This window comes from Tenrec ecaudatus, chromosome X (genome assembly GCF_050624435.1).
Source record: "Tenrec ecaudatus isolate mTenEca1 chromosome X, mTenEca1.hap1, whole genome shotgun sequence".
NCBI classification, from domain to species: domain Eukaryota; kingdom Metazoa; phylum Chordata; class Mammalia; order Afrosoricida; family Tenrecidae; genus Tenrec; species Tenrec ecaudatus.
Window position 1 is genome coordinate 116,349,034 of NC_134548.1, and position 20,962 is coordinate 116,369,995.

Genomic DNA, 20,962 nt, shown 5'->3' on the forward strand with positions numbered 1-20,962 from the left:
TCTCATCTTTCTTTACCCAGCAGTAGCAGGGGGAGAACCGAGGAGACAATAGCCTCTTGTTCAGTTTTATCAATTTGGAAGATGGGTGGGGTAAAGAAGGAGATTGACGGCTCTCGCGACCAATCGGGAGGGAAAGCCGAGGCAAGCCTCACCAACCTGCGGAAACCAAAGAACGGTGGGTAGAACTTACTCTCAGGCTCGCCCCGCCCCCAGCCAGCTCTCCCAGCCCGCCCAGGGGGCGGCCTTTCCCTGAGCCCCGCCCCCGCTGCCACTGGCGCCGCGCGTCACCGAGGGAAAGGGGCGGGCGGAGGCCTGGGAGCGGAGGGAGGAAGGAGGGTGTTTCGCCGAATTGTGACCTGGGTGGAGGCCTATTGGTCATAGGAAGCAAGAGGGACAGGAAAACACGAAGGAGCGCGGCTTCTTCCTGTAAGGTTTTCAAGCCCACTTGGAGCAAAACGGCTTCTCAGCATTTCTCGGGGGTCGCTGCCTCCCGCCGGGGGACGCCGAGCAGTAGTGGCTCTCTTGCCCACGCGCCTGCCCCCTGCTGGTGCCGTAGATCGTGACGACAGTCCGCCGAAAACACTCTCCTACCTCCCAACCCCGCCTTCCCTTGGCCCGGGTACACAGGCAACCCATTGGTGCCATGTTGGGTGGGAGGGTCCAAGCAGGGCCCCCACTTTCGACAGAGCATCAGGACCCCGCCGGTTCAATTGTTTGAAATTACCCCGCCTACTGGCCCCGCCTCTCTACTGTGCTTCCCCCCCTCCCACCGCGCAGGCCTCCCTCCCCCTCAGCCTAGGGTCCAGGCCAACTCTGGCCCTCCTTTCCCCGCCCTCTACTCCGCCTCCCACCCCAGACCCCCCCCCCCTCTTCGGGGCGGTCCTAGCCGCTCACCGCAAGAAGAAAAGCCACCCCTACGTCCCCCTCCCCTACCTCCCATCCTTTGCCCAGAAGCTGCCTTCAGTGCAGTCACGCCCCTTCCTTCTGAGGAGCTTTCAGGCTGCCCTAGCTGGTAGACCCCTGAATTCCTCCTCCTTCCCTGCTTTCCTTCGCCTCCTCTTTTCCCACTTCTCCTGTCCTCCCACCTCGAGTGTGTCTCGCCGCCGATCATCCGCTGCTCCACCCTCCGGCCCGGTATCCTGCCTGTCCGCCGCCACCGAGGAGAGCCCGGCTGTAGACTTGAGAAGAGCCGTGGGGAGTTGGGGCTTCCCCCCCCCCCCTCTGCCCATCCCTGGCCACTGGCCAGGGACCAAAGCCACCTGAGCAAGCCGAGAGAGCCAACACCTTGCCTTCGTTGCTTCCAGGGGTAGGAAATGTGTGGTTACTTTTTGCTGGGTACTGGGACAGGGGATCGCGGTGGCTTGAACTTGGTCATGCTCTCCCAGCAGTCCGTAAAATGATCCTAAGGTGCGTGGAGGGATGCCCGGGCATTTTACTTTATTTGCAGTTGACCACGAGTTTTCCAGGATATGCTGCAAGTTCACTTTATTAGAGTGTGAGTTCCCTTTTCTGTCCTATTTCAGCGAGGAGATGCTAGTGGGTACCACTACTCGATGGTCCTTTTTACTTCCTTGTCTCCTGGGGTCCTGGAGGGTAATTAGTCATAAGGAAACTCAAGACTCAAGGGAATCTGTAATCTACATTTAGTCCCTCGGGAATATAAATTCCTATCTCGGGTGATTAGATGTATTTGCCCTGAGTGCTTGTGGTAGGGTGAGGGCCAACACTCCTTTCCCTGGGGTCAGGGCAAGATCCAAGGAGGGAGTGAAGTGAAAGTGCCTGAGGTCTTCAGAACTGCAGTAATCTACAGGGACTGTCCTCCTTTTGGTATGTGGGTGTGTGTGTGCTGGGGCTGGGTGGGAGAGGTAGTTCCTTATCTGCTTTATAAGGTTTTAAAATGCTCATAACTAGTTTTTCGGGATCAGGCAGGTGTCTTGAAGGTCCCAACTGCAAGACAGACTTCATCACTAGTTGAGTGCATGAAATCAGAAGGAAGAGAGTGGGGCAAAGTGACTGTCTTTGTAAATTGTAATTTGCCACTGATAACACATTAATGATTTGCAGCATGGGACTACACAGATTTAAAGTTGGTGAGAAATAGCATTTCCAGTAGATATTTTACAAAGAATTTCTGAGCACCTTGGGAGTATCTTAAGTTCAATTCTCCTGCAGGGGTGGATGTTAGGAAGCAGTTTTAAAACTTTAATTAAGCTTCTTCTCCTATTCTGAGAGGAAGATAATTAGTCACCAAAATCTTTAATGATGGAGGGCTAAGGGCATTTAAGACTCCTTGAGTTTGATTTTGTGAAAAGTTCTTTCTCAGGCCAGCTTTTGTGAAGCCTTCTCAGTTAGACCTCTGAGCACCCTCATTTAGTAGCTAAGAATAGTTTGAAATACCATTTGGGCCTTGGGATACAACTTCACCCATCTCTCACCTTCAATTGGGCTAGACACACTTATATACATATATATTTTAAATGGTGGTATTTAAATATCTGTTACTGAAATTCTGTATTTGGGAAACATATCTCCTTATTTTTTAAACATAATTTCTTTGGTTAATTTTAACGGAAAAGACAGCAGAGGGAGAAGGAACATTGCAGGGTGACAATTTTAAAGGCTATCATGTTTCAGATCAGCCAGAGGGAAGAGCTGGCCCGACCCAACTAAGTTTTATAACTGGCTTGGGACATTTTAATAGCCAGGTGGTTGTAGAGTAGTTGAATCTATTTACAGATGATAACTCAGGTTCCAACTATTCTGTATGGGTTTATCTGGTGTCATTTACAGACATTTTCTGATACTACATCATACTTCATTTTAGGATATTTCTTTCTTTGGAAAAGTTTGTGGCTCTATAAAATTGAAAGTACCTTTTCCAGAGTATTGATATGGAGTAAATCTCTGACCATATTTCCAAGTAGAGTAACGTCTCCATGAACGTTATAGAACAGTTTACCTGCTTAAAAGACTTAAGAAAGGTGATTTTAAAAATTCATATTGAACATGACTTTGATTTGGAAATATGTCATTTCTGGTTTCATAAGTAAGCTATGTTACACTAGTGCAAGGAATTCTGTCAAATGGCACTTTCTGAAATTTTGGAGAGAACAAACCAGACTCTAGAATGCTTTGAGCATAGTCTGATCAGACAGCAGAGTGATGGGTGCTATGACCTTGAGTTTCCACTGAGTGCCAGAGTTCTAAGTGGGTGTACCTGCTTCTGTGACTCTCAGAAGATTCCATTCCCAGGTTTTGTTCCTCATTTAAAAGCGTGTCTTCGTAATTAAGGATCTCCACACACACCCCCATCCCTCAAAATTCCTTTGATTTGGCTTTTGAAGGCCCCCCTCCCAATTTGGAGGCAAGGCGAATTTCCCACACTTTTCTATTCCAATCTTAAGATTTTTTTTCATTTCTCCCCCAAAAAACAACAACATAGAAATTCTAAGGATAGGTAGAAGTTATTGATTTTGTTTGCGGGGAGTGGAAAGCAATGTGGAAAAGTAGACGGAATGTTCTTGCTTGGGACATGCTTGTGGCCAGGTAGTCTCCTCCTTAGAGACTGAGAATTTGGAATGCCTGTAAAGAGTCCACTCTTAAGGACTGTCTGGATGAAATTGTCCTTTGCACCTATTAAAGCCCAGCTTAAACCCACTGAAAGGGGTGGAGAGAGGTGTGTGTGGTCTTGACTGAGCCTTTTGGGATAGTAAATGGGTTAATGTTCCCAAATCTCCTCTTACATCACCCCTTTCCTTCATGGATTCAGTGGGTTTGGATATCTGCTTGACAAGTTAATTAGCTGAGGACTAAACCAATTTGTTTAGAACTGTGCTCCATTGATTTCCTGTCTTCAAGAATGTTTTTGTTGGTGTTTGACAATGATGTGTTGTCTGCAGTGTTACTTACTTCTTGGTGCCTTGCAGCCTTTTGTGGACTTTGGTTCAAAATCTAGGATCCCACTCCCAAGTCAAAGGTTAGCATTAGGTCTCAGGGAATGAAGAAAAACAGTATTAAACAGGATGGCTATACTGTTTTCCTTGCCTCTGTGGTGGGCTTCTGACCTCTTTGCACCTAGAGAAAGGAGGGAAGTCACCCCTCCATACAACCCACACAATCTACAGTTTTTCAAAAGGGAAAACGAAAAAAAATGGAGGTCATTTGCTTTATAAAAGAATCCATAACAGGTTTCTTTGAAGGAGATAAAAGTAGCTTTTCATATAGTGGCTTTAACCCATGACTTGATATATAAAATGTCAATTTAACCTGAGCCTTCTGGGGAACACAGAGGTCATTATTTGGCCTTTGAAATCTCTTTGTTATATGGGATGGAGTTAATTTTCTATTTTAATTTTCTATTTTAATGGTCTATTATACCACTTATAATAATGCTAGCAATAGTAGCCTCTAACTAAAATCACTTGGGGAGGGGCAAAACAGAGTCAACATTGGGTTTAAAACTTACTGTCATTTGGCTGGTAGGCTCAGTAGGAGAGGCTGCTCTAAATTCTTAACATTTGAAAGTAAATTCTTAACATTTGAAAGGCAGCCGTTGCCATTATTTGCTAGAAATAATTTTCTGGAACTTTGGGTTGGTTGCTATGAAATGGAGTTAACTCAGTCAATGGCTGTGAGTTTCATTTGATTTTGGTTAGGTTTGTCACATACACTCATTGATGGAAGCACAATTTGTATTTATATGACTTAGATAGTCCTAATCTTAGACTTCTTCAAAATCGATAAAGTCTGATTTATTTTCAAAAATTGATAGTAGCCACTGAACTGCCAAGCATACAGGTAAGTGGTTCAAATCCTCGAGCTGTTTCACAGGAGAAAAGATGTAAAGTGTCAGAACCCAAAGGGGCTGTTCTGCCCTAGCATATCGAATCACTATGGATTGGGATTGGCTCAATGATGGCAGTGAGTCTTATTTGTTTAGGATGAACATCTATAAATATCAGCACACTATATTTTGTGTTTTCACAATGTGTCCATTTAAATTTTACAAAGACCCTTCCCAAAGCATCATCAAAAACTCTGTTATCCAAAACTAATCATTTTCCTGGTTCCTTTGATGTCATTGCACCTATACATGCATAAAGAGCCCTGTGGGTCATACATTAGACTGCTTATCTCGAAGTTAGCACTTCAAAACCAGCAGCCACTCCATACTCCTGCAAACAGTTATCACTGCAGCAGAAACTCACAGGGACTAGTCTACCCTGTCTTATAGGCTCACTACCAGTCGGAGTCAATGGCTGTGAATTTGGTTTCTGGCACTTTCATAACTTTTGCATAGTTACATGGTCCTAAAATGCTGCTTTTAAATAAAATTCAACACCAAACACACAAACAAAAAAAAAACCTCACTGCCATTGAGTTGATGCTGACTCAGCAACCCTGTAGCACAGGGTAGGACTATCCCTGTGGGTTTCTGAGACTTAACACTTTAGAGGAGTAGAAAGCCTCATTCTCTCCCCCAGAGCTGCTGCTGGTTTGAAACCGCTGACCTTGTGGTTAGAAGCCCAATCCATAATCCACTATACCCCTAGCCCCCCCCCCCCCAAAATTTACCTTTGTAAACCTGGGCGGGTGGGGGGGAGGGAGGAGTCAAGACCTGACTAAGGACACATAAGGAAACATACTTGTCCCTTGAATTCCAGAATTGACAAATAGTTCACAATTTCTTTCCAAGTAGTTCACATTTCGTTCCCAACACTTTCTGTGATGTGAGGATTATTTTGTATTTCTCCTGTGGCTGTACTGTCTACTCCTTTAGTCTCCTGTTTTGCCAAACGCACACTCAAGTCTGCTGGGTCACTGGGTCTAAGTCATTGCTGGTGATCCTTAAATCACTATCCCCATATCCTATCAAGAGAATATACAGATTTGCATAGTCTCCTGAAATCTCTAGAATGAGGAAAGAAAAGCAGGAAACCACACTTTAGTTTGTTTTGTGGCTCTGAAAAATAATGGCTGTGTTTAAATTAGGCCACAAAATAGCAAAGAAAATAAAAGGTTTATACAATTAAATAAAAGACATGTAGGTGCAGCAAAATGACCCAAATTTAATAAGTTCATCATTGGAAGCCTTTACCAGGTAATAAAAGTTTAGTCACTTTGAAATCTCAGGTATACGTATGTATAGGATCTCTAGTTTTTGATGGACCTATTCCCGGATGCAAATGGCTTATCATAATTGGAATTAGATTAAAGTGCTCTAACCAGCATAGGAAATCAAGTATGGTTTGAAGTACTGACAAAATATCAAGGACAGAAATATTTTTTATGTCATACATGTTGATGGGGAAATGGACAGATATATGTGCTAGTGTTCTTAAGATGGTTCTAGAAAAATCTACTCTCCCTCCCTATAGCTGGCCATTCATAAAGACACTTTTCATCATTTCCTCAATTCCATGAAATACCATCCGCCCAGGTGCATTCAACCCCTCTCTGACTTGCCATGTGACCAAAGTTAAATGAATTAGCGGATCTGCTCTTCAGTTACTCTTCTGGGACGGCAGGGTATTAATACTTCACAGAGTTGTTTGAGCATGCTTCATATTAGGCACATGCTTTGAGGTCATTGGATGAAAGGTGTTTGTATGGTGGCAGAGTTATTATAGGGACCTGAACAGGTGTTCACTTTTAATGAGCTTAACATATCATGCCTGTTGGTGATCCATTGCCTTAGTGACTAATTAAGATTGTCCAAATATTCATAGTATTGATTCCCAGATGTTAAAAAATTAAATATTTTCTAACTATGTGGTAAATTGGAGTGCCACAATGATGATAAATAGCTCCAAAAATACATTATTGGAATATGATATAAAGATCAATGAGTTTTTGGAAGCGCTTCCAAAAGATTAAAAAGAGTAAAAGTAAGTTTCTGTGTACCTCTGTGTGGGTGTGTCTGTGTTTTAAGGGAGAAAGTTCTGAGTACTATTCGCTTATGACATATATTGATGATAGCCAGTAACTGAAACCTAACCATTGTAGTGTGCTTTTTACACAGCTGGTTTTTATTAATGATGGAATATTTATGCTTGCTGTACAATTCATGGCTCATTTCCATATGTATGTCAGAACTTAAATACCCTCCAAAACATTAAGATAACATTAAATATAAATATGGCCTAGCTAGAAATGTTGGATTTGGGGGGTCCTTCCTGCATGTGTTGGTGTTGCTTCAGATTGCAATAACTGGACCAATCCCTCATTCTGAGGCATTGATGCTAAATTTTTCTTCCTTTTTTTATTTATACCATAGAAAACTTCCCATTTTGATTCCTTTGATATGGACAAATGATCTGCCATAAGCATTTTGCCCCCCTCTCTTCATAATGCAGATGAAACTGATGTATGTGTTTTTTAAGAGCATATTTTCCCTGCACATGCTTCTCATTAGCTGAGAGGCCTGGACTCAATCAGTAAAGGAGCAGAGAGACCACAGAATTGAAAGGAGAATGACGGTGGTGCATACTTGGAATATTTGTGGGAAGGGGATTGCTGACATCAGAAAATGTAGTGACCTGAGTGTTAACAGCATTGAAGAGAAATAAGCTTTCTGTGCATTGAGAATTATTTTTAAAGGGATTAAAAATATGTGGGCCAGGTCTGCCATCCTTTTATGAAGTTACCCTGGAAATGTTGATGGAGGTTGTTATAGAACAGTGCCATTAAAGCCTCCCCCATTAGGAAGCTAATTAGTGCATCACTTAATCATTTATGGTTATTTCCAACAGAATTAGATTTGCATTGAATTTATGTCTTCTCCTTCCCCCCCCCCCATGTGATCGCGAATGAAGGTAATGAACAATACAATAGCACGCAGATGGGGACAATGATTTTGAAGAAATCGAATTTCCTCTCTCTGGCATTAGGTTTTCAGCTTAGATTTTCATTGCACTCTGTTTGTATACAGCGATCACATTTTAGTTTAGTAGCCAGTTTTTCTTTCAGGATCATGGACTGTAAACCAAAGCTTACTCATTTCAGTTTCATATGTGAATTATGAATTGGAGAAATAGAGTGAATCACCCCAATCCCTTTTTAGTAAGGTAACGTTGGATTCTGCCCCCCACCCCACCTCCCTTTTCTTTTACAAGTAGTTCTCTATTTAGAGAGTGTATGTTTTTATCCGGGGGAGGGTTTTTTTTCTCTTAAGCAAACAATTTTTGGAACTAAGTAAATTTTAATGACCCTCTTCACCTCCCCAAGAACACTTTGTCTGCCTCGGGCTGTCCGTGGAGTGGAGGGTCTGTTAGGGGCATGTGAGGAGGTTTTCTGATCTGGTGTTTTTTGTGAGGAGGTTAAGCAGGGCTCCCTTGGCAACCTGCAGGAGAATGGTTCTGGTGAGAATGGGAGGGCAGGGTTTCAAGTGTGTTGTTTCTAATGTCTGCACGTCTTTTGTGGCGGGGTGTGTGTGTGTGTGTGTACTTGTTCCTGTAGTTTTGGAACCAATTACAATAGAATAAGCGTGTTGGAGCGAAATATGGACGATAGGTCTGGGGCGGTCCTACTGCAAGAGGAAGATGGGACTCTCTGCTCCTTTAAAGATTTACAAAGCCTCAGACATCACTCTCACACCCCGCATCACTCATGGGTCTGAAATGACTCCACAGTGTAGCTCTAATGGACCCGCATAACACAGTGGTCCAATCCCTCGATTATCAACTGAAAGGTCAGAAATTTGAACTCTGTAGCCCCTCCATGGGAGAAAGATGCAGTTGTCTGCTTCTATAAAGGAAATTCGGGGACGGCAGCTCTGCTCTGTCCTGGAGGGTCACTATGAGTTGGAAGAGGCTCAAGGACAATGGGCTTGGTGTGGATAGGTGGGCCTCCCCTTCATCCCCATAACTTGTAGAGGACAACCACATACATTTCCATATATTCTCTAATGCTATATCTGTGGCATATGCTCACCTTGATTTCTGAGAGCGGGAATGTTGGCCGGTTTGTGAAATGTGTGGCTTAACTGATTTCACTAGCCCTTCCTGGGAAGGCAGGGTCTAACTTCAGTTCTGCATTGGCAATTCAGTCAAGAGAGGTTCTTGGGGCTTGCAAGTCAACAGGAGAAGGAGGGGCTGTCTTCTGCCTTTGGGGAGTGACTCAGGCTCTTTGGTATGAAGCTATGAACTGCTGGCTCCTGTCCATGCACCTGCTGGATGCCCCACACCTGCAGTCAGCACCTGAGCCCCACTCAGACACAGAAACCAGACTGAAGGCAGATGGAGTTCCCTTCAAAAGGGTACAGCAAAACAGCGAGCTCCAAATTACGTTAGTAGAGCTTTGCTGGGAATTCCCTTTCACCATTCCAGGGTTGATATGAGGAAGCCTCTTAGATATGTTCCCCCAAGTGCAGGACCCTCAACTGCTTGAGATACTCAGGGAGACTGAGTTTCTCTGCTGAACTAGCCTCCAAAGAACAGAGGAGTCCGATTTATAGAGAATAACATGGAGCAGGAAGTCCTAAGACCTGAGTTCTGATCCAGGCCCTGCTACTGAACTACAATGAAATCTTGGACAAATCAGCCATCCGTTCTGGACTTGAACTTCTCTGGTTGTAAAATGGGACTAATCACATATGCCTTTATCTCCTCACAGTACTGCTAACAAGGAAAACTAAGATTACAGAAGTGAAAGAGCTATTGTCTACTTGGACAAAGACTGGGAAAGCAAAGGTAATATTGTTATTATTATTGCTGTTGCGATTGCACATGTGCATTACTATTTATTTTCTGCTGTTGCCTCTGTGCAAAGAGTTTGGGAAGTAGCTATTCAGGGTTGAACTGCCCCTGTGAGTTTCTGAGACTGTAACTCTTTAAGAGGAGTGGCTGGTGGTTTTGAACTGCTGACTTTGCTGTTAGCAGCCAAGTGCATAACCACTACACCAGCAGGGCTCTTTAGGTGTTGGTGTATAGACAGTAAAAAATCATACACCTCACCCTTGCCCTATAAGAGCCAGAAATTTCCATTCCTGGCTGTTCCCATTAGCATTGATTTCTGTGTGGACACTCAGAAACTTAAAAGACAAGAATTGAATCTTGTTCTGTATTTCTGTTAAGCATTGTCAGCCCAAGGTGTAAATTGATGATGCATAAATAGAGAAGCTATGGGGTAAATAAAGGAATGTCTCTCTCACTTCCCCACTTGCCAAGTGCATGTGCTGCTGAGTAGAATTGTGCTCCATAGTTTTCAAAGCTGTTACCTTTTGGATGCAGATTGCCTGACCTTTCTTCCAAGGCACCTCTAGGTAGATTCAAATGGTTTGGGTTTGTAGTTGAGCACATACAATTTATCACATGGGAATTCCATCTGTCTGATGTCCATATGGTTCCCAAATGGATAGCTCAATCTGTCATTGAATTCTTCCTTTTCCTCTTCTCGGTGACCAAGTTAGTCACCACATCACAGGCCTCCTACTAAGCTCTCAGATTTTTTTTCCTGGGGAGCGTTCTAAGCTGTCTCAAAGAGTATTTTTATTTTTATGTGGTTTGGGTTCTTGGTAGCGGCCTCTGCCTTACCAGAGATATCTGCTTACAGCTCTATTTTCCTGTTGGAATGTGGATACATTTTTGCCTCCTCTCCTTGACTAGAAACTGTACTCTGTTCATTTATCTTTTTATTTTCCACCCCAATGCCCAGCACAATGGCTCAGGGTATGTGTTCAATACTGTTTGTGGACAGTATGGTATGGTAAGTACTACAGTTGACACGTGTCCAAAGTCCAGTAGGAACAGCGTGAAGGGACAATTAATATTCCATACTGAACAGTGGGTGGGGGAAAAGATGAAGAGTGATTAAGGAAGAACATTAAGGAAAAGGTGGAAACGGAACCACCTTCTTCTGTGAGTTCTGGCTAAGAAGCAAGGGAAGAACTGCCCATTGTGCATATGCTCTTGATAAGATAGAAGACACCTCTGGACTGTTGGCTCCCCTGTATGGGGGAAGCCAGCCCCTCAAAGCCCTTCCTGTGATGTATATGCCTATTGTACAGCCCCTTCCTGTGACGTGCGTGGTAACCTGTAAGCACGCCCCCTAAGTATATATGGGCCTTGACCAGAAATAAAAAGAGACTCTCCTGCCCTCTCTGCCCGCATTATGCATGGACCTGGCTGGTGAAATCATGGCCGACCTGGAGGTGAGCATGCTACTATGAAATGTGTCTGGTTTCTTCATTTTACTCTCTCCTATGTCTATTATTCTCTATGATTTTACTATGATCTTTATATATATTTAACCATATACTTGCACTTACTAAACCCACGACAGTGTGAGGGGCTGGCTTCTCCCACACCCCTGACCCCGCCTTAGGACAGGAAGACTTTTATGGTCGTGTCTGCAAATAAACCTTTGTCTATAAGCCATTGACCATTTAAGACAGGTGCCACTTAGTCATATAATATTAAATGTGCCACCTTAACTGTAGCTGAAAATGGAGATGGCCACATGGATGCGTTGGTTAAGGATATTTAGTTCTGTACAGCACAATATCCTTTACTATATATTGAAGACCAGTATTTGAAAACTAGCGAATTTTATTAGCAACCAGAAAGTACCAGGCTGGGTCACTAGAACTGAATGTCTTGAAGCTGACTGTCAGATTTTTCCAAGGGCAAAAATGAAACCTGATATAAGCCATTACAGCCATGAACCTGTTCTCACCCAGCTGATGTTTTTACTAATTAGCTTCTTGGCCTGGTTGCCATTTGCGACAAGTGCATGCAAGCTGGATTCATGGGGGAGCCCACATTTCGCTTTTTCATTTCACAAGCAACTAGAATACCACACTGCTTCTCTTGGCTTCTTTACCTCCCAGGAACCCTGTTCTGTGCCCCGGTCAAGAAATGAGAGCAAGAGAAGTTTTCATTAAATAGAGAGAAAGAGAACTTTCATGAGGCTTTTGTGTTTCACTAGTTGTATTTTTTTTAGTGGGCTTGTCTAACAAACATTAAGAACCCATGACCCATTAATTTCACTTTGGGGATTATGCCAGTATAAAAAAATCCAAAATATTGAAAAAGACTAAATCACTAAGATGTGTTTTTGACATTATTTACACTAGCCCACAATTGGAAGTACTCTTGATCTCTTAATAATTGGAGAATGGCTAAGTATATCTTGATATACTTATTTAAAAAACTAGTATACAGCCATTATGTTTATTATGAGGTCTGTGTAAGCCTCGTGGAAAAAAGTGTTCATGTTAAGTGAAATGTAGAGTCCAAAATAATATGTGTCTTGATATTTTATTGTCTTGTAAACATTCAGATGAACATGGGAAAAACAAACTAGAGATATTCTGATGCCAAGATTTGGGTTGAGATATTGAGGTGTATGGATGTTTTTTCCCTTTATTATAACTATCGATGTGCTTTTCTTATACAGTACTTGTAAATTAAAGCATAAATGCAAATAAAAGTAAGTGATATGCTGTTGGAAGCAGGCTAGTAGTTTGGCTTGGAGGGTCTATGTATTTCCAAACTTTTCTTATTTTATTCACAATATGATTTCATATACTATTTATGAGTAAATGAGAACAAGAGGAAATAAAGAATGTATTGCTGCGCTGTGAGACTCATTGGTAATTAACAATAGTATACCTCTTCAAACCAGGGTCAACTTGATTTAAAAATGTATATTAAGCATCTTTTACTTATGAGCTTATAGTGTTGGATGATATGCTATTATGGAAGAGCTGGTGCGCTAAGAGTTCTAAAGATTTTTACAGCAGTGGTTCACACCTTCCTAATGTTGCAATCCTTTAATACAGATCCTCATGTTGTGGTGACCGCCCCCCCCCCAACCATAAAAAGATTTTCAAAAATAATTAGTTTCATTGCTACTTCATGACAGTAATTTTGCTACTGTGATGAATCGGTGACCCCTGTGAAAGGGTCGTTCGGGGTCATAACCCACAGGTTGAGAACGTCTGTGTTGTAGGCTCTGACCCTCTTTAGACCCTGCTATCATCTATAGAAGGAGGATTTGATCTACTAGATGATCTCCCAAGTGTGTTTCTCATTCTAGCCTTCAATGTCCCAAAGACTCTAGACAAAAAAAGCTAAATTGAGACTAAAATAGAAAAATACAAACTTAGGTTATAAGATTGCTACTCTCTTGCCTGTCCATTATCCATAGCAAGTTTCGGGATATGCTCAATGGGTACACTTGTTTCTTACCTCCCAAAGGCAAGGAATTCATGTCTTGGGTCGAGGCTTTGAGGAGATGTGTTCTCTAGGATAATCCAAGCCACACTATGGACCAACCTGAGAGGATATAAGAGAATTCAGGGAACAATTGACCTCTCACATTGTAATTGGGGTGGAGGGGAAGGGAAGACAATATTTTTTGTTTTTATTTTTGATGTGTGCATGCATTGTATGCACATGTGTTTCTATGTGTATGTGATTCATGTACAAATTGTGCACATATTTATGGTGTGCATATAGAAAACTTCGAACTGGATTCTTTCCATTTACCTGGAAGGAAAATGGTATGAAACAAGGTGACCAAGATTTATCAGAACAACATGATCCCTAGACTTTGGATCCTTCATCCTGGTTGTTGGGGCAGAATAGGAAGAGCAGGTAGAAGGACTATAAAGAAGAATTTATAGGCATATTTCAAAATTTATTTGAAGAGTGGAAATTAGTCTGCCCAGGCCTCCTTGTAATGGTGATTTTTTGGGGACTTGGTCTGGGAAACATCTGAGCTTTCATATTGGCTCAACTTCCTAGGTATGGGAGAGGTTAATGACTACAGGTATGCTGGGAGAGGTTAATGCCTATACATATTATATGAATTACTTATGGCTCTGTTGCTCTGGTATAGTTACAGATAAACTGAATATATATTAAATTTCTAAGGAGAGAACTACAGATATTCATTCTTTCCCAAGCAAGCTTACTCAGGGACAGTCTGTGTGTCTAGGAGAAACCAGGTTATTTTATTGATTGAGAATGACGTCAGACTTTGTCAGTGAAGTGTTTAAAGTTTTGGGTGGATAGAATTTTTCCTGATTCATACTATTTTAGTTTTTGTTCATGAGACAGGGAATAGGTTCCTTTCTTTTCTCTAATAAATAAAAAGATTAACATTTTCCTCATTGTTTCTTGATGCGTAAATGAACTTAAGTTCTTAAAAAAATCAGTAAACTAGAAAGGAAAGGACTCTTCACAGTCTTTCTCTCTCTCTCTCTCTCTCTCTCTCTCTCTCTCTCTCTCTCTCTCTCTCTCTCTCATAGAATAAAAAAAGATCTGAGATAGGCAAAGAGGGATGATCCATGTCCAGTTGACAGAAAATGATTTGAGGTTGGAATGAATATGGATGAGGGAAGATATAATTAAGGGAAGACAGTAAGACTTTCAACTAAAAGTTTCTTTTGTGAGAAGTCTAATGTGAAGAGAAAGTCAATCAAAATTGGCACAAATAATCTAAGTTATACAGTGAAAGACTTATGTGGTAGTTTCTCTCTAGGGACTCAAATTTAAGAGTGTTAGGCTGTTTTCTGCATGGTTCTGTTTTAAGAAAAATGACAGATGTTTTGTTCAGAATTGGACAAAAGAGGTACCATTGTTATTGACCATTGCTGTGCTAACAGTCCAGCTTTGGCTCCAATTAGAAGTCATTCCCCTGCATTTCAAGTAAAGGAGACACTCTAAAATTATTACCTTGCATATTGGAGACAATTTTGCTTTTGATTATGATTATGCACTGATCCAAAATAAGATGGAAAGACACATTTCTGTGTTTGTTCACTCTATTTTGGTTGACTTTATTTTTGGCAACATTGCAAAGAAGTAATGTCAAATTAATTATTGTGTTTTTATTGATTTTTTAAATTAAAAAAAAAGGGAAAAAAACTCAAATGTTTTGGTCAAGCTCCCCAAATGCAGAGCTCCCCGTGTGCTTCGTTTGCTCTTCAAATGGAGCTTCTGCTACAGATTAAAGGCCTGTGTTTACATGATATGAGTGCATCTTGGCTGAGGCCAGGACAGAAGATAGGAATGTGGTTCATGTGTATTTCACCCAAATGCAGACTTCTCGATATTATAACCATTTTGGGGGGACCAAAGCAGATATTGGAATAAGGATGATCTCAATCTAGGCCTGCTGAGCATTTGCATGTTGTCTCTATTAAGTGAGTAGTTTCCATTTGCTGAGATACTAGGGCAGTGGAAGCACTGAGGAAACAAGTGAATGTTTGTTCCATTTGGAGAAGGGTTGTTGCTATGTGTTGAGAAGGGCAATTAACGTTCCTACCTCCATGGATGGTAAGAGTGGATTGTAAGAGCTGCCAGAGGAGGAACTGGGTTTTGTCTTTTGTATCTCTCATTGTGTCTCGCATGAGTTTGCGGAAATGTCTGGAATAGTCACCGTGCCATAAACATTTAATAACATGGTTGGGGGGAATTTTGTTTGTTTCTTTGTTTGTTTTCCCCTTTCCCAGAGTAGGCTGAGTCTATTAAATCGGGAGCTTCAGTGTTTTTAGTAACCCAACCCTACCATATTCTGAAGTCCAAGCTGTAGGACAATGAGTTTCACGAACCTGTTCCAATGCTGGCAGCAAACTAAAGTTGCATCTTAAAGGTGTCAGTGAATATGGCCATGCCAACCCAGAATGCAAGTAGAAGCTTTCCAGTCTGTGAGGCTAGAGCACAGCAATCTTTTTCAGTTTCAGACGTGACCATTTCTATCACCTGGTGACTGCAGCCCTTTCTTTTTGCATGAGTGGTGCTGTAATTTGCCGCTCATTAAAAGGCAAGCACACCAGATAACATGTTATCTCTTGGAAGAACTGATTTGGTTATCTGCTAGCATTGGTGGCAAAATAGAAACATTTTTATTTTTCCCTCCCTATCCTTCCTGAACATTTCAGAGTGACCAGTGGTTGGACACTTGACGGCGCTTACCCTGAACCTGAGTGTTAGGGGAGAGGGAATCTGCCGTTGCGGTCTCTGGAGCTGCTCCTAAGCAAGAATTCCCTATCCTGATCAAGGCTTTAAGCCTAAAAGAAAGCAGAAATAGGTATGGCTCATGGGTGTGTATGGTGTGCGTGGGTGTGTGCATGTGTGTGCGCAGGGTGGGGTGGATATGGAATAGGGAGGGGGTGGCATATTCTTTGGGGTCTAGAGCAGCTACATGTCTGGATTTTCTGTCTTGCAGGAGGGGTTTGTTTATAAGTGATTTTTTTAACTGTATAACTTCCTGTTTTCAATTTTTGAGAGAGGTTAAGTAGTCTGGTAATCATCTCTCCCGTTTTAAGCAGCAAAAGAGATTTGTATGTCCAAAAATTTCGATTTGGCAGCTCAAACACAGGAATCTTGAGGGATCACTGCGAGAGGAAAAGCATACTAAAAGTCATGTTGTTCACAAAGAACATGATGATTGACAAATGGCCTTTAGGAGAAGGATTAACTGGACTAGTATTCAGTGGAACAATTGGAAACATAAAAGGTTAAAAAAGAGAGAGAGAAGATGACCCTTTTCATCTGCTATTGACAGACATATTCTGAGTCATTCTCTGAAAAACTAATGGAAAGAGATTCATGCTTTCAGAGAGATGGGAGACTGCCCAACATAATAGAAGTAAGGGACCAGAAACTTGGATTCCTGAGTCCTCATCTAGGAATCCAAGGCTGGCTACATTGACTTTTTTTTTAGGTTGACTTGTAATGTGACTTTTTGTTTGACATTATATCCATTCTCCAAGAACAGTTAAGATCCTTAGAATGGGACTTTCATTATTGGACATTAGGATTTAATGGCAATATTTAGCATAACAAGCAGTTTGCTCAAAGATGTTGTGAGTTTGTGTGTCTACATCATGTTGGGAAGGTAGGATTAGAGAAGGAAGAGATGTCACCTACTACTCATTTTTCACACAAATTAGTACCACGATCAGAATGGGAATCTTAAGTTGTCATATAATTGCTACCTGTTTTACCCAACACATAATCCTTAAAAATTAGGGGAGGTTCATTTTTCAATTGCTCTATGTCGACAGGGGCATATTTCAAATGGAAGTAGTACTCACTACATACACACACACACCTTAATGCTTATTCCTGCATATCTGAGAGAGAAGCATTGCCAATGATAATTACCTTAACTGCCTCACACCTTTATTTTAGTAAGCCCTTGATAAAGAACATCCAAAATGGACAATACAAAACTAATATATATATATTTTTAAATGTTAGGCTTCAGAGTATAATGAAATCAGAAAGAGATATTTTTATCATGGACGGAATCATCATGCCTGATGCAAGTCAAGCTCTCTTCACCTTTTCTTTACCTTAGTTATTATTTAGCAGTTTTAGCTCCTCTCACATTCCAAATTGCTTTATGAATCCTTTTGATGGGATGACTTTTCCCCCACTGCCATGTCCCCACCTCCAAAGCCATTTGAGTTTGATTTTTAATGAAAGAAGTAGAATACAGACAGAAACTCTATTAAAATGGACTTAGGGAAATTATCCGTTTTGGTCACCCTACTTGGCATACCTAGGTTTTCCTAGTTCTCTTTGGACTTAAGATTGAATATCTGGCTCATGATAAAAGTAAAAGAGTAAACGTAACGCTATTAGGACTGCAAGTTCCTCACTGTCTCGATGCTAAGGCCAGGAATCTCCAACAGTTCATCTAGATCAGCTCTTGAGTTTGCAATGGAACCCTATCACCAAGTACCCATGTTCTCCATCTTTAATTGACTGATTTATCCATCAACTGGATGTTAAGCTTCCTGTTTCCCCTCCCCAGGTCAAGGGCAGCCCAGGTGCCCAATTTCTCTCTCTCTTCACAAGGCACCACCAGCAATAGAGATGAGAAATTCTGATGACCAACCAAGTGGAGGAACCACAGTGTTGCAACGTCTGCTACAAGAGCAGCTTCGCTTTGGCAATCCTAATGAGAATCGCAACCTGCTTGCCATACACCAACAAGCCACAGGGAGTGGTCTTCCTTTTTCCAGTGGTGGTGGGAACCCTGGTCCTCAGAATGATGTGCTGAGTCTCCAAGAACACCACCAACAGCTTGTAGCTCATGCCGCTCGACAAGAACCTCAAGGACAGGAAATCCAGTCAGAAAATATCATCATGGAGAAGCAGCTCTCCCCTCGAATGCAAAATAATGAAGAACTCCCAACCTATGAAGAAGCCAAGGTTCAGTCTCAGTATTTTCGGGGCCAACAACATGCTAGTGTCGGAGCTGCCTTCTATGTCACAGGGGTCACCAACCAGAAGATGCGAACCGAAGGACGGCCATCAGTTCAGCGACTGCAGCCTGGGAAGATGCACCAAGATGAAGGACTTAGAGATCTTAAGCACGGGCATGTCCGCTCCTTAAGTGAGCGACTCATGCAGATGTCACTGGCCACCAGTGGGGTTAAGGCCCACCCACCTGTTACCAGCGCTCCCCTTTCCCCACCACAGCCCAGTGATCTCTACAAGAATCCTACCAGTTCCAGTGAATTCTACAAGACCCAGGGGCCACCTCCCAACCAGCATAGCCTGAAAGGCATGGAACACCGAGGCCCCCCACCAGAGTACCCCTACAAGGGCATGCCACCTCAGTCTGTAGTGTGCAAGCCCCAAGAGCCAGGCCACTACTATAGTGAGCATCGTCTGAACCAGCCAGGGAGAACAGAGGGGCAACTGATGAGATATCAGCATCCCCCTGAGTATGGAGCAGCCAGGTAAGAGAGTTCCCTTTCTGTCATTTCTCGACCTTGCCCACAACCAGCTTCTTCTGCTGTGTGTTGGGAATCTTAAGGAAAGGAACAGGCAGGTGTTTGGTATGGCAAACTGCAACACATGGTTGGCCCCTTGACAGAAAATCAGCTGACAACCTGACTATCTAGCCTTTTAGCCCTAATTAACACAATACATTTCCTTGGCTTTATAGGTTGAACATGACCACCGCTGCCAAGTCAACCAAAAGGAAGACACATCTTGATTTCAGCGGGTATTCAATGTTTTGTATCCTAAAATATTGAAAGGGGCCATGCTCCTCTTTTGAGTTATTAAATCCTGAGGAGTAGAAGCAAATTACCTTGGACTCTAGTCTTGAACAACCTATCAATTACACTTATGTGCTTCCATACAACTCTTAACCCTTTTTTTCCCTTTTGCAAACAAATCTCTCTGATTGCCATTAATTATAATTTTTGTGTAGAATTACTGAAACATTTTATTTTTTATTATTTATTGTGGAAGGAAATATATATGTGCATAGGTCCAAAATGACCCTTGCCGGGTATGTTCTTGTAGTTTATGAAGTCTGAATGGCTTCTTTTTCCCTGCTGTGCTTTTTAGTTGTCTGTCATGGTTTTGCGTATCTAAATTGATTGAATTCACATCATATCATCTATAGCACTGCCAGTCAGATGTTAAACTTCAGAATGAAAAAGGTATCCATGGCTTCTGTCCCACTGGATTCTTTCAAAAGAGCTGTTTCAAATGTTCAATCATTCTTAAATTACCCAGTACTCAGTGTTCGTTGTCCTATTGCTGTATCGACTAGACCTTATGACTGATTGTTGTTCCAAGTCTGACAAGTATGATTGCACGCCGGGAGTTGGGGGAAGAGATTGACACTGTGGGCAACAATGAGGACAATTATGTGTCGTATTCTGGCATCTTGAATGCAAGCAACTTTGTGTGGCCATAAGGTTTGAAGTCCCTGGACCTGGGCTAACCTTTTGTTCTCACTCATTAAGGAAAAGGCCTCTTAATTTGAAGTTCATTGGGTTATTTGGGAGAGTAGGAAGGAAGGGGGTTGGTGGTGTGAGGTGAAGGTAAAAATATGCACCTGGCATTTCCAGGGTTTTCATTTTTTTCACCCACTTTGCGGTCCTGTGGTTTTTGTTGTGGTGATTGTTGTTTTAGACACAAGCAACTCGCATTAAGCTCCACCCCTCCTTGCTAGTTTAGGATCCCCCTCCCCCCATCCTCTAACCCAGATTCATAGCCCAACCCTTCTAACCTCCCCTGCGCAGCATTCAAAGGGCAAGAGCCGAAATTCTTATAAGTGACTTGGAACAGGAAATGGGGCAATGGACAGGGCCCTTCAGGTTGAAATGAGAACAAGAACCCAGTTCCCATCTGCCCAATGAAACCGGAAATCCAGGGAAGGATTAGTCTATTCAACTGTTTAGTTTAGTGGAAACCCATTCAAGCCAACCAAATGTCAATGAAGCTGGGGGCAGGGCATTGTTTTGCTTTTCCCATCAGTATGGAAGAGGCTGTGGAACTCCATCCCATATGTGGATGGTTTGAAGCCTGTTGCCTTGTGGGAAGGGGTCTGTTGGCAGGGGTGTGGAGCAGAATCCAAAGCCCAGTTTAGCACATGGCCCCGCCTTCCCAGGAAAGCTGCTTTCAGAATTCCTTCACCAATATTGTTTATGCTCTGAAGTGACTCCCACCGTGTTTGAAGCTATATGGAAAAGCCCTTTGATCTGTCTAAATAAAGAAGAAGAAGCCCAAAGAGGATGTTTTTTCTTTCATATTGAAGAATCCACCAGAAAAAAATTTAGCTGCATGTATTGTACAGGAAGATGCTACCCCCCCACACACACTTTTGCCACCCTTCTAAGTTATCTAGGTCTCTCTCTCTCCCCCTGCCCCCCTCCCCGCAAAAGTAGCAGGGCCTATGCTGAATCCCCTCTCTGGAGCCATAATGGGTTTGTGGTAGCAGCTTTTCTATCTCTGTGGGAGAAGAACAGAATGCTTGATAATGCTTGATAAATAAGGAATTCTGAAGTGGTCTTACTTGGGGGATGCTCAGTATGAAGGATGGGTTGACTTCAGGCAGCTTCAGACTGTAAATTTTTTCAGGGCCCTGGTGAGGCAGTGGTACCTGCAGACAAACTACTGGCAAAAAGTGTACTGTTTTCATAAATGGTACTCCCCCTACCCCCTTCCTTTAACCTCCACAGTTTGTAAGGTCTTTT

General features: G+C 42.4%; 1 protein-coding gene across 4 annotated transcripts in view; it reads left to right on the forward strand.

The window, feature by feature from the left end:
- Window positions 1-900: 900 nt before the first annotated feature.
- AMOT (angiomotin) overlaps window positions 901-20,962 on the forward strand; it is a 68,466-nt gene continuing 48,404 nt past the window's right edge. For 2 of the 4 annotated variants that reach the window (XM_075539608.1, XM_075539611.1), the window contains exons 1-5: window positions 901-1,306; window positions 9,613-9,689; window positions 15,890-16,038; window positions 17,773-18,706; window positions 18,916-18,975. In XM_075539608.1, coding sequence (XP_075395723.1) covers window positions 17,835-18,706; window positions 18,916-18,975 — 932 coding nt within the window. In that variant the 5' untranslated portion in view covers window positions 901-1,306; window positions 9,613-9,689; window positions 15,890-16,038; window positions 17,773-17,834. The remainder of the gene's footprint in view (window positions 1,307-9,612; window positions 9,690-15,889; window positions 16,039-17,772; window positions 18,707-18,915; window positions 18,976-20,962) is intronic. The other 2 variants (XM_075539610.1, XM_075539609.1) reach the window with 2 other exon arrangements.